The sequence below is a fragment of the Bos grunniens genome, chromosome 10 (genome assembly GCF_055505025.1).
Source record: "Bos grunniens cultivar Pamir isolate PY7600 chromosome 10, Bosgru_T2T1.0, whole genome shotgun sequence".
Taxonomy (NCBI): Eukaryota; Metazoa; Chordata; class Mammalia; order Artiodactyla; family Bovidae; genus Bos; species Bos grunniens.
The window spans coordinates 52,014,773-52,028,481 of NC_141174.1; the positions used below are offsets into that span (position 1 = coordinate 52,014,773).

At 36.2% G+C, this 13,709-nt stretch overlaps 1 protein-coding gene across 15 annotated transcripts in view; it reads right to left on the reverse strand.

Moving 5' to 3' along the window:
- The window catches only part of SLTM (SAFB like transcription modulator), a 43,877-nt gene that overhangs the window by 24,435 nt on the left and 5,733 nt on the right, over positions 1-13,709 (reverse strand). For 8 of the 15 annotated variants that reach the window (XR_015134638.1, XR_015134637.1, XM_086321225.1 and 5 more), the window contains 3 exons: positions 7,227-7,291; positions 4,159-4,356; positions 3,195-3,242 (listed from right to left, as the gene is read on the reverse strand). The exons of 3 other annotated variants lie outside the window; for them this stretch is intronic. Coding sequence is in view for 4 of the 12 variants with exons in the window: in XM_086321218.1 (XP_086177344.1) it covers positions 3,195-3,242; positions 4,159-4,356; positions 7,227-7,291 (311 nt within the window). In the remaining 8 variants the exon portion in view is untranslated. Of the gene's footprint in view, positions 1-3,194; positions 3,243-4,158; positions 4,357-7,226; positions 7,313-13,709 lie in introns of all 15 variants that reach the window. 4 more of the 15 variants (XR_015134636.1, XM_086321224.1, XM_086321217.1 and 1 more) reach the window with 1 other exon arrangement.

The following is a 13,709-nucleotide window of genomic DNA, read 5'->3' on the forward strand; positions in this document are numbered from 1 at the left end:
AAACACGAACAACCCAGAGGCAATGAACACCCCACTCCTACCATCAAGATTATTGTCTCAAAATACCATTTACCACTAAAAGGAAGAAGTGGCTAATTACAGGTCTGGAGCAGGAAATAGAAATCTGAACCAGACAGCAAGGAAGTAAAGACTACTTGGATCACGTTGAAAGGATTAAAGAGACAACCTGAAGAGATTCTCAGATAGGACAATCTGAGCATTAATAAGGATAATAACTACAATGGATTGAAATACACTAAAAATATTTAAATCCATGAGTTCAAAATGAAACAGAGGGGCAAAAAGAAAAAAAAAAATCAGTCACTATCAGACTGATAGTGAAAATTTGTAAATAAAGGAAAAATAATCAAACATATATCCTGGCTTTTCTTTGTAAATGATACCACAAGGTAACCAAATAACAGATGAGAAGCTTTTTCCCAAGGAACATTCCAGCTAACAAATAAAGAAAATAAAAGAATACCACCACTTTGATTAATTAAATCAGTGCAGTACAGATCATCAATGACTGGTAACATCAGCAAAAAGATACAGTCAGACATTATGTGTATCCAAACAGAAGAATACAACACTACCTATGAATTAGTTGTATCTCTTGGGGGGATGGGGATGGGGTGTCGGAATCAGATAGCAAGCCTCAGGATCCTATAAACAACAATTTAAAGGAAATACACTAAACAGTTTAGAGGAACATGTTGACTAAATTTACAGGAACATAATCAGCAAAATACAGACGTTGGAAGCTCTATGAATGACAGGGGGTGTCAAACTATGCGAGATGCTCTTTCTGCAGCTATTTTTATTGAAATACCATGTCCGTTCATTTACCTAATGCCTGTAGCTGCTTGCACACTCAGTGGCAGAGCTGAATAGCTGTAACAAGGCGCTCAGTCGTGTCTGACTCTTTGCGACCCCATGGACTGTATGTAGCCTAACCAGGTTCTTCCATCCATGGGATTTTCCAGGTAAGAATACTGGAGTAGGTTGCCATTTCCTTCTCCAGGAGATCTTCCCAACCCAGGGATTGAACCCAAGTCTCCCGCATTGTAGGCAGATGCTTTACCACCTGAGCCACCAGGGAAGATCCCAGGCCCACACAGCTAACATATTTTCTACCTAGCCTTTAATGAAAAACTTTGCCACTTCTTGCTGTATATGATAAACAATTTGATTTCTTTAACAAATAAAGTGGGGGGGGGGGGAGATGAATAGAAAACCTATAGATTGAAAGAGGCCTAAAAGACATTTCAATCAATCACAATATCTCTATCTTATTTGCATCAAACAAATAAACAGATTCAAATAAAGCTTTCTTTAAAAAAAAAAAAAACTAAAAAAAAAACCAACTTAGGACAACTGAGTATTTGAAGATATTTTTAAAAAATCACATATTACGAATAATAATGTAAAAAATAGAAGAGTTCTCTTTCAGAGATATACACTGAATTTTTAAGGCAAAATATGTCTGGAATTTGTTTCAAAATAGTGCAGAAAAGGAAAAGTGAATGGAGGTACAGATGAAACAATCCTGCCCGTGAACTGCTGAAGCAGAAGCTGTATGACGGGTATACTCTGTGCAGTATTCCTTGACATGCACAATAAGACAACACACTCATGAGTCATGCTCAGAAGCATCAGCATCTTGATGGAATGGAGATACATTCATATATATTTCTACATATTCCACCATACATCATTAAGGAAGAGGGAAAAAGGTCATTTTACTTCTCTGAAGATGTAACCTTCTCTGAAGATGTAACCTCCCTGACACAATAAGCAAAACCTGCCTTTTGATAAGAAGTAAATAAGGGTTCTTTCACTCTCATGATGGAATAGGAGAGCAAGGCCAAATCTAGCCCATAAAAATTTGCAAAAATTAAAAAAAGGCACTCATTCCTTAAGATACTTCTGTTAGATTTTTATAATACAGGCATAATCTATTATGAGAATGGGGACACTCAGATGTAACCCTTCACACACTCCAACTTGTGCAATGGAAGGAGAGGCCCTTGATGAAAATTTAAAAACTTTTTACCAATGAATATGAGAGTTCAACTCTACCTTTTTGCAAATTCAGTTCATATTTAGAAAAGGTACTCCTCCAATTTTGGAGTTAATCTTCCTCATCTATATTTTATCATTCAAAAATGAACATACCTGAGGATAGTATGGGGGGAAGTCTACAGACTTTCACAGTCCTAACATTTCCTTCCTGAATATTCCCAACTACCAAAAACATTTCCGCCAGAAATGCAATTTCTCCCATTACAATGAACACAGAGAACCAATATACAGCCTCACCAGCATTCCAAATGTAAGAGAGCTGGGATAAAGAAGGAGTGACCAGAGGTAATCAGCTAAGCAGGCTATGAATATACACCACATTATATACCCTTGCAGCAAATATTACAGTGAGGAAATAGCACACCTGATCACTATTTTTCCTAAATCTAGTAAACAGAGGGAATGGGAACCCCTATCTCTATTTGAAAGTATACTATTTAAAGAGGGTACATGAACAAGGTATTCTTGAGTACACAAATGGGAAAAAGATAAAGGTTAATTTTTAATACAGAAATTGAGCTATAAATGTCTGTTTATAGCATCTGTACATCATGCTTTAAAATGTACACTATGCACATCACATAGATCAAAAACAAAACCTAATGCACAATAGAAGTCATTTTCTACACATACAACACACATACCCACATGTATACACATATCCCAAGTAAATTACTTAAACAGATTTTTATCATTTTTATACTATATTTATCATAGGGGTGTTCAATTAACAAAATTTTAAAGCTTTAATAGGATATTAGTACTTTTAAATGATTCATTTCATACCAAAGTGACCAAAAAAAAAAAACCCAAAAAACAAGAAGTGTGAAGGTTTCCCAAAAAACTGATAACTAGACTTCTGTTTTAGAAAAAGGATAGACTGTTTTTATTTTGAAAATGGTAGGAACCTTATTTTAATAACTTCCAATTATCTCCACAGCAAGAGAAATTTCAGCCACCAATTTAAAGTATTTTGTATATACCATGTAACTCAGTATTATATTTAAGGCAATTTTATGAATTAAATAATTATGAAGTCAAAATGAGATTCCTTTTCCAAGCCCTTCCACCCAACAATATCAAATTTATAGGACTAAATGTAAACTTACTTGGGCTGTTAGAAAGGTATCATCTTCACCTTCTTGAGCTTCAATTTCCTAAGTAAAAGGGTATACAATAGCTTTGCTTTACAAAATATCTGGGTAACATGAGAATGCTTTTATGCTACACCCGATTATCACTTGCCTCATGTTCTGTGCAGTGTCTATGGATACCACGGGTATTAAGCCAATGCTTAATAATTCAGACTATATTTTTATGCCAACATAAAAGCTTAGTCACATTGATAGAAGAATTAGAAACCAAAAAGAATTAGAAACAAGTCTTTCATGAGCCCTTCATTTACTAAGCGAGGTAGAACATAGTGTTCTAAGCATGAATACTGACCCCCTATTCCACTGATTTTCTTAAGATGTACTAACATGCTTCAAAGCAGGACAAATGGTCTCTTTCATTCAAAGAGAGATTTAAAAATTATACCTTTAAAGCTTTTAAGTTAAACTTTCATAAGTAATTTCCCCACCCTTGATAATAACCAAATAAATGCAAATTAATGTTTTACATCTACTAAAGTAGGAAAAAAAAACTTACTATCTGGTAATGTTGGCAAGGTTAGTGTTAAATTGGTAGACTCTTTCATAGTGGGATAGTAAACAACTTAAAACTTAAATATCCCAAATTAAAAGAGTAGCTTTTAAAAGACACCCAGAAAACAGTCTAGTAAATTATGATGTAATGTATGAATTTTGAAGTAATTATATATTATGTGAAAATATATAGACTAAATAGCAATTTATAGCATGATAACTACTAGGTAAAAACATATACATATGTGGAAAATAATAACCAAAAATTGAAAGGTCATCTTAGATTGCAGGATTCTGAGTGATTTATAAGTAACTTTAAAAATATATTTTTTCAAAGTTCTGTGACTTCCACATTGAACTAGAAAAATACTTTTTTCATTATTTAGTACTTAAACTGTATCATGTTTTAAAAAAACTGGCTAAAGACCTGACTTTCGATGTCCTCTTTTTCTATATCTTCTACTGCTTCTGCCTCTATTAATTCATGAGCTGTCTTGTTCTCTTCTTCAGAAAGTAACTCCTTGGAATGCACATTTTCTTCTTCATTTTCACCAAATTCTTCAGAGTCCTTCAGTTCGTCATTTCCATCTTGTTCATGTGCCTCTTGATTCTCCAATTCACAGTCCTTTTAATGGTAAGAAAATTTGATACAATTCGAGGCAAAGTACTGTGGGCTATTCACCAAACCTTTTTGGTAATTTACATCTCTAAATGCTTTCACTTCTATCATATTTTGACATTACTCTCAGAGTCAAAGTTCAATAATTTTATATTACATACTAACTGTGCCTTTAAAAACAGAGGGGGGTCTAATACCAAGGTCATTAAACTATGCATCTGAGTTCCCAAATCACTTACACTGAAATACATATACGGCTAATTGGATTGCTCTCAAGTTCCAGTTATAATATTTACCAAGTCACATCCTATGAGCTTTCCTATAAGACATGGCTTCAAAGAAATGACTTCTTCTTTCTACACGCCAGTGTGGCTTACCTTCAAAGACTGTAGACATCTTATATATGATAATATAAAATTTCTAATTTATAATAAGGAATCCCAACTGTTACACCAATGTCTGTTCTTACAAATATGCAAATAACTAATCAGTTTTGAAATCTACCAGCATGCCACAAAGCCAATTAAACAGGGAACATAGATTGGGATTCTCTCTGTGAGGGAAAGAATATCTGTTTGCCTCTCAAAGTTTATGGATATAAGGGTACCTCAGTAGAAATAAAGAAAAGCAGCTATCAGCCTAGTTCCCTCTCTCATTAACTGCAGACAAAGGGTTGAAAGCAATGGACATTCTTCCTCCTTTCCTACTCTTCTGGTGAGATTTAAAGGAGTTAAACAACAGATTTAAAGGTTTCTGGGTTAAAGGGGGACAAGTGTAGTGTATAACTATTAATTATTCATAGATGAACTGCAATGAGGGGCTAGAAATTTCTGGGAAGGTAGGCACAGAGAAGAAACATGACTGTGTGGAAGGTGCAGTGCTTGGGGAGCAGGTCATCTCTGGGACAGCAGGTTTAACCAACTTATCTGCCTATGAGTGGGGGAAAACTGGGAACTGAAAATGGAGTCAGTGGTTGGTTATATGATGCCAGAAGAATTGGTGCAGAATAAAAAAACAAAACAAGGGAAGTCACTGAAGGAATTTCATCTACTTTGAAGTGACAATTTTGACTATTCTCACTTACAAGTAGAAGTAATTTCTACAGTATTCACATATCTAAGCAATAGGTGATATTTACCCACCATCACTGTATAAATTCCAAAATTCCAACTCTGAGAAAGTATATCCACTTTGTTTCTATCATATTTATCACACATGAGGATACCTCCAAAGGGAAGAAGAAATATAAAAAAGTAACGATACATTTAAATAGAATTTTGTAAAAGTTCTTTTGTTCTTTTAGACATTATGACCAGGTTAATTTAATAATTACACAAAGGCATCCTTTGTGGTACATATATGACAGCAATATTACATCTCCTTGTAACATTTTATGGAGAAGGCAATGGCACCCCACTCCAGTACGCTTGCCTGGAAAATCCCATGGATGGAGAAGCCTGGTGGGCTGTAGTCCATGGGGTCGCGAAGAGTCGGACACGACTGAGCGACTTCACTTTCACTTTTCACTTTCATGCATTGGAGAAGGAAATGGCAACCCACTCCAGTGTTCTTGCCTGGAGAACCCCAGGGACGGGGGAGCCTAGTAGGCTGCCGTCTATGGGGTCACACAGAGTTGAACGCGACTGAAGTGACTTAGCAGCAGCAGTACATTTTAAATGACTGAAACATTTTTGTGCACTGAAGAGTGGAAAGGAAGTTAGAAATTTGAAAACTAAAAGGGTTTTTACTAAGTCACAATGTTTTTCCAGCTTATGGATAGTTTTGGCTTAATCATACACTCACGAGTGAAGACAACTTGAGAAAATGAGAGCAAAGGAATAAACCTAATGGAAGATATACCACAAGGATAACAGAAAACAAAGACTGAACAGTCCTTAAAGGCTCAAAAAAAGCCAGTTATAGGCATGCAATCACCCATTTTAATGATCCCTGAGCACATATTTCCTGAATTACCTGACTTCAGGGCTAACTTCTCAACCAAACATCTCTTTCTCTCTGTGCCTGCCGTCAAAGTGCAAGATACAAACAGTGAGGTACATGGTGCCTATGTAGCCTGTGTGTGGGGAGGGTAGAGAGTTAGATGGTAGGAAATGGGTGAGTGAAGGGACATGAGCTGACTTCATGGTGGACCACACAGACATCTGACATGTTATGGCAATATGACCTAACTGTACATAGAAAACAGAATACATGGGGTGTAAATGTATGTAATTTAAAAGAACTATGCTCATTAAATAATTCCTGCAAATGCCACACTACTTAAGACCTAATGATCAGTCAACAGGAGATCACATTTCATTAAAATGAAAACAACAACAATAAAAACTATGATTATAAGCAACAGTATATAGAACTGCCACAACCTCAATTAAAATTACATACTCTGTTCTCCTAGTTGGACATTCTTAAAATAAAATATATTCTTTTTAAACCAATAAAGACCTGGTTTATTTATCTTTAACGGGCAAAACACATTTCTTAATCTGATCTTCACTAAGTAGCAATACATCAGCAACCTTCTCCATTTTAAAGACTACATTAATCTGATTTCTATATATTATTTATACAAAAGCTAAATGTGATGGGCAGTACCCTGTCCAGGAACTAAGGTATAAATTGTCCTGTACCTGTTCCTCTGGCCCCTATGTCTCCCCGAACAAACATTCTTTGCTTTGCTCATTTAACTGAAGTTATTTATTATATTTCTCAACTTAGTAAGACTGACAATATTATTTGTCTCTATACCTATTTACCAACATATTTCAGTGTCTATCGTTAAAGCAAAATGCATGAATTCATCATGCAAAATACTAGGCTCAAAACAGACATCTTAACCTGTGTAATTAACACTTTACCTTGACAAAAGCATCATCTTCCACAGAAGCATCTCCACTCAACTCATCTGCTTCCTGTTTTTTACCTGCGAAAGAAGGAAAATGGGCTAACAACCAATATTTTATTACTTTAAGAGCAAAAAACATTCAGGCAAGTTTACCCCGAGGTATCACTCTCCACTCCCAAAATCATCTGACAAAGCAAATGCCAACTGCTTATAAACCACCTGGCCATAGCTGTCCCAAACCAAAAAAAAAAGCTTTATGAACAATGTCATGCTGTTGCGTTTCACTAAAATAAACTGTGCAAATAATTAATCCTACATATGAACCCATCATCTTCACTGACTTGACATATGAGATCCATTTTTCTTTACACCAAATTCTCTACCTTCAATTCTCCCAGAAGCAGCATCACCTTTCAATAGTACTCTACTAACTATACATAACCAGACATCTGATAGCTAAATTCAAGACTCATATCCCCCATAAAGCCTTCCTAAGTTGTTCTTGTCAACAAGCTTTATCTAAAATACAATTCTCACACTTGACACCTCACAACCCATGACCAGCTGACGGCATACTGCCTTGTTCTGTCGGGTACCTCTTGCTCATCATTTAAAGAAATACCTGCAGTACAGTGACTGCTTTTATGTTTATTTTGTGTTTCTCCAAAGGCCTAAATATTAAGTAGTGCTTTAACATGAAGACTGATTTAAGGCAAGTAGAAATTACTTCAGACCAAAAACTGTTAACAGCTTCCAGACAGACTACAGGCCTCCCTGACCCAACCCTCAATTTCAAAACTTTGAAAATTGGTGGTTGGAATTTTTTTAATGTTTTACACACACACACACACACACACACACACACATACACTTTCCACAGATCCAAGGCTAAAAGTGCCTCACACACACAGGTTTTCCACAGATCCAAGGCTAAACGTGCCCCCCTCACATACACACACACACACACATACACACAAATTTTCCACAGATCCAAGGCTAAAAGTTTGTGTTTTCAAGCAAGTCCATAAAAATCTACTTAGATAACCCATAATGTATCAGAAATGCTATTTTTAAAAAATCACAGCTGTTAAAATTTTACTACTAAGGTTTTAAAAATTTATTTATTTTGAGATGTTAATGGATGTCTTCTCCTGAAGCCAACTAATCAACCTTTCCTTGGCCTAAAACAGGAACTGCCACATACCTATCTCAAGCTTCCATGACCCCAGAGGAGAGAGTTTGGCTGTGAGGTAACTGTAAAAAAAAAGTTAGGTTAACCCCCTTTCCCATGTCTCTTCACCAGCTCCTATCTGCCATCTAATCCCAACTGGAAATCCTTTCCATGAATGAGAGATAAAAAGGGAACGAGATACTGGTTCTTCCAGGTATGTGAAGATGAAGAGTAAAGAGTTTTCTTTTATCCAGTGAGGTAAAAGAGGTCTTCATATCCCTGAGGGCTTGTGTGAAACAAAAAAGAAACAAAATGTGGAACTTAGTGGCATTTGTATTTTAGAGAAAACACAAATTAGAAGCTACTACAAGGGCAATGAGGGAAATGTTCCTTCCTTAAAAAATAAAACAGTATCAGGTAAGAAAGAGCTTAGTAAACTGTTCTATCACAGATCACAGAAAAAGCAAGAGAATTCCAGAAAAACATCTATTTCTGCTTCACTGAAGCCTTTGCTAAAGCCTTTGACTTTGTGGATCACAACAAACTGTGGAAAATTCTTAAAGAGATGGGAATATCAGACCACCTTACCTGCCTCCTGAGAAACCTGTATGCAGGTCAAGAAGCAACAGTTAGAACCAGACATGGAACAACAGTCTGGTTCCAAATTGGGAAAGAAGTACGTCAAGGCTATATATTGTCACCCTGCTTATTTAACTTACATGCAGGGTACATCATGCGAAATGCTGGGCTGGATAAAGCACAAGCTAGAATCAAGACTGCAGACAGAAACATCAATAACCTCAGATATGCAGATGACACCACCCTTATGGCAGAAAGTGAAGAAGGATTAAAGAGCCTCTTGATGAAAGTGAAAGAGGAGAGTGAAAAAATTGGCTTAAAACTCAACATTCAGAAAACGAAGATCATGGCATCTGGTCCCATCACTTCATGGCAAATAGATGAGGAAACAATGGAAACAGTGACAGACTTTATTTTCTTGGGCTCCAAAGTCACTGCAGATGGTGACTGTAGTCATGAAATTAAAAGACACTTGCTTCTTGGGAAAAAAGCTATGACAAACCTAGACAGCATATTAAAAAGCAGAGACATTACTTTGCCGACAAAGGTCTGTATAGTCAAAGCTGTGGTTTTTCCACTAGTCATATATGGATGTGAGAGTTGGACCATAAAGAAGGCTGAGTGTCAAAGAATTGATGCTTTTGAACTGTGGTGTTGGAGAAGACTCTTGAGAGTTCCTTGGACTGCAAGGAGATCAAACCAGTCAATCCTAAAAGAAATCAGCCTTGAATATTCATTGGAAGGAGTGGTGTTGAAGCTGAAACTCCAGTACTTGGCCACCTGATGCGAAGAGCCAACTCATTAGCAAAGACCCTGATGTTGGGAAAGATTGAAGGCAGGAGGAGAAGGGGACAGGAGAAAATGAGATGCCTGGATGGCATCACTGATTAGATGGACACAAGTTTGAGCAACTCTGGGAGTCTGTGATGGACAGGGAAGTCTGGCATGCTGCAGTCCATGGAGTTGCAAAGAGTTGGACACGACTGAGGACTGAACTGAACTGAACTGATGCTAGGAAAGATTGAAGGCAGGAGAAGAAGAGGATGACAAAGGATGAGATGGTTGGCTGGCATCACCAACTCAATGCACATGAGTTTGAGCACGTTCCAGGAGATGGACAGGGAAGCCTGACATGCTGCAGCCCATGGGGTTGCAAAGAGTCAGAAGCGAATGAGTGACTGAACAACAACCACCACAATATAAAACCTTAAAGCTCTGAGAAGAAATAAGCTTTTTAAAGCTACAGGATTCCACCACCCACCCCCAACACCCACATCACCAAATAACCTATAGAGCAGAGCTTTTGAGTGATATTCCTTCAGATCATTTGCAAATACTATTTACTCTATAAATATAAAATGCATTTGTATTTTATAATTTGCAAAGCACTTTAAAAAAGTTCAGGTGATTTTTTTCTAGCATCCCCCAGTACATAGGGCAAGTAATCACAACTTTACAAAAGAGAAAATGAACCAAGGTTACACAGCCTGCCCAAGGCTAGTAAATGGCACTGTCAGACTGAGAAGCCAAGGCTTCTTCATTTCCAGGACTAAAATTCTTTCCACTTCATCTTACTATGACCTACTTAAAAGACATTATTTTAGTAAGAAGTGGTTAACTCAATTTATAGATACCATCTTTGAAATGGAAGCCCTCAGCATAATGACAAGCTACATATACTATGCACACTCCATGGCGAGTTTCAGTTTCCTTAATTTACTTAAAGGAAAACCAAATTACACTACATCAACAAAAACAACAGATGCAGTCACTACCGCTGCTCAAGCAGCTTCCACAGTGCAGGCACTAGGATACACGCTTCAGATATATCAATGCATGTACTTTATCCTCTTAACTAGCCCCCTTCTACAAAACACTGAAAAGTTAATCAGATTACAAAGCTAGTAAGGGCAGTGCTTCAGTTTAAACCCAGGTCTACTCCGCTCCTCAAAAACGACAAAAGCTTAGCTACAATGTGCCAGCAGTTAAAAATGTCATCTCTTTTAGCATGAACAGAGGCTCCACAAGCCACATCTGTAAAATTTTAAAATGAGAGAGTCACAGAGATTATGTAACTTGTCCCATGACAAACAGGCAGCAAGAGACAGAGATACAGAGAAAGGTCCAAATTGCTATCCTTTATTGTTTTTAACAATTGTATCACATGAAAGCACTGGACACAATGTGTCATCAGCTTATAAACATAAAAACTAAAAGGACAAGATTTTTCAAACATACATTAATGAAACTAATAAACTGACATTCTACACACTAATTTTTGACTGCTCTCATAATCTGTAACTGCATTTATTTACACATGTTCAATTAGCAACTATATTGTAATCTCTTCCTTTATAAAAAGTATCATCCTTCCCCCGAACAAAGATAATTCACGTCTCAGACAGCTATGATGTTCATCATCCAGCCTAAAACCTAGTACAGTGCTACATAATGAGCATTATATAGATCTCGAAAGATGACGGTGTAGTTTCTAAGCTGAACGCTAGCAGTAAACAAAGTTCAGACTTTTATTCAGCCTCACTGTGACATGCCTATCAAATCAGCATCATGTACAACCCCATATTGTCAGTAAGGACTGTAAACCTGGAGTTGAATGATACTACAAAGTACATCTATAGATTTCTTACTTTTATGATGTCACAGATAAGAAATAACTCAAAAGTCAAACCCCACTTAATTCAACAAGCACCACCAGCTTAGACACATTTTTGTACAGTCAGTAACCATTTATACCTCATCTCCCATGTAAGCCTGTGCTATGAAATGTCCTATAACAAACTAATAAATGAATCTTTTGTCCTTCAAGGAATCTGGCATGAACCAAAGCAATATGAACTGGTCCAGAGGAAAGCAGCACCACCAGGATGAGGAAGCTAACTCAAAGTGCAATGTAAAAAAAGCCTAATTAATGCTTTGAGGAACAAAACTAAAAAAGAAATTGAGCATAAAGATAGTCTGAGTAGCAAAATAAAAAGTGGAAGCAAAATCACTTATCATATCTCAAACTATCATAGTAGTAACATACAGCTATCTTGAAATTACAGAAAATACACTGCAGTGTTCTTTGCACGATTATAGAGTCAAAAGTAAAAATACACCAAAGGAAGAAGATGTTAAAACACCTCCTTATTTATGCATTCTAAGTCTGTATAGGTCCACAAACCCTTAATGAAACCACTGGGGCCAGACATGTTTTAGAACTGTCAGATTTTAAAAGAGTACAATAGTATATATACCAATTATTAATTTAACCCTCCCAATGGCTTCTGGAACAGTCTCTCAATTTATCACGGAAATAACATTATAAATAGCTTCATTTTTGCCAAACTTTTCAGAATACTTGTGTTTCAGAATTAAGAATACATATTTCAAGATGAAAATTTGGTTTTCTCCTTATGTTCTTAAAAGGGTTGGTAATTTTCCTCTTCAAGTTCAGAAATACCTCCAAACACAAAAACAAAACAAAAAATCTACTTAGTAAGTAGAGTTTAAAGTAATTTGCCAAAAAACTTTGTGGCTGAGTAACTTCTCCACTAAATATTAACGGAAGTTATGAAACGCACAAAAGGGTCAGTCACAAATTTCTGTTAGAGAAGAGGGAATAAGACTGAGACCAGGCCAAATAGAACAATGTTAACGTTTCCAGCAACAACCTCTCCCCAACTGCACGAAATCTTAAAATAATCATGTACTATTGTCTTGTGTTAACTGTTTGCATATGTGTTTTAGCCTCTCTTATATTAAAGAAATCAGATTTCTGATTTGCACATTGTGTTAAACATAGCAGTCATCCCATAGGTCATTTTATTATTTTTAAAAAGTCTACCATAAAGGTAATTCATATTCACATAATAAAATAAATCTGAAAAATACCAAATACATATTTTAAAAATCTCTTAACTTTATCATCTAAAGACAACCAAACTGAACATCCACACACACCTGTGAACATTTGCACAAGATTTTCAAAGGCAGCAAAAATGTAACTGAGTTCTTAGTGGATTACTTTTGTATCCTATCAATTAAAAGAAAGTAGTACTGCTTAACTCTCAGCATTTTTGTGCAACTCAAGTAAAGCAATATGGAAGTTTTCTGAAAACTGTATAGAGAATTAATCACATATATATGCAAATTGAGACTAATTGTGTAAGGTATAGAGAACTAACCAACAGGCAGAAAGGGATGAATGAAAATGATGCTAAGTTTCAATGAGGCTAGAGCACCCAGTGGTTCTTTAGCTGCTTGAGAATCACCTGGGGAACTTTTAGAAAATACTGATTCCTGGGCCCCCCAAAGAGTAAACAAAACCAACTCTCTGGGGGGCAGGAGCCTTGTATCTGTATTTTTTTAAACTTAAATGACTCTAATGTAGGTCAGATTGAGTGTAACCAAAGAAGTTGGAGTAAGAATATGAGGAAGGTTACTATTTTCAGATTCTCCAGACTAGAGAAAACTTAAATTCTGCCTACCTTCCACAAAACACCTAGAGTAGGTATAAACTTGTATTAGTTCTCAAAAAGGTAAAAAACAAACAAACAAACAAAAATCCTTAAACATAAACCTCTTACAAGTACATGCACATGTACATATACAGCTTAGATAAATAAAATGTAACTTCTGATAAAGTCAGAGTGGTGGAATTATGGGCAATTTTCACTTTTTTGTACTTTTCTGGATTATCTAGTTTTAAAAATGAAAATATTTCACTTTTATGATCTGGAAAAC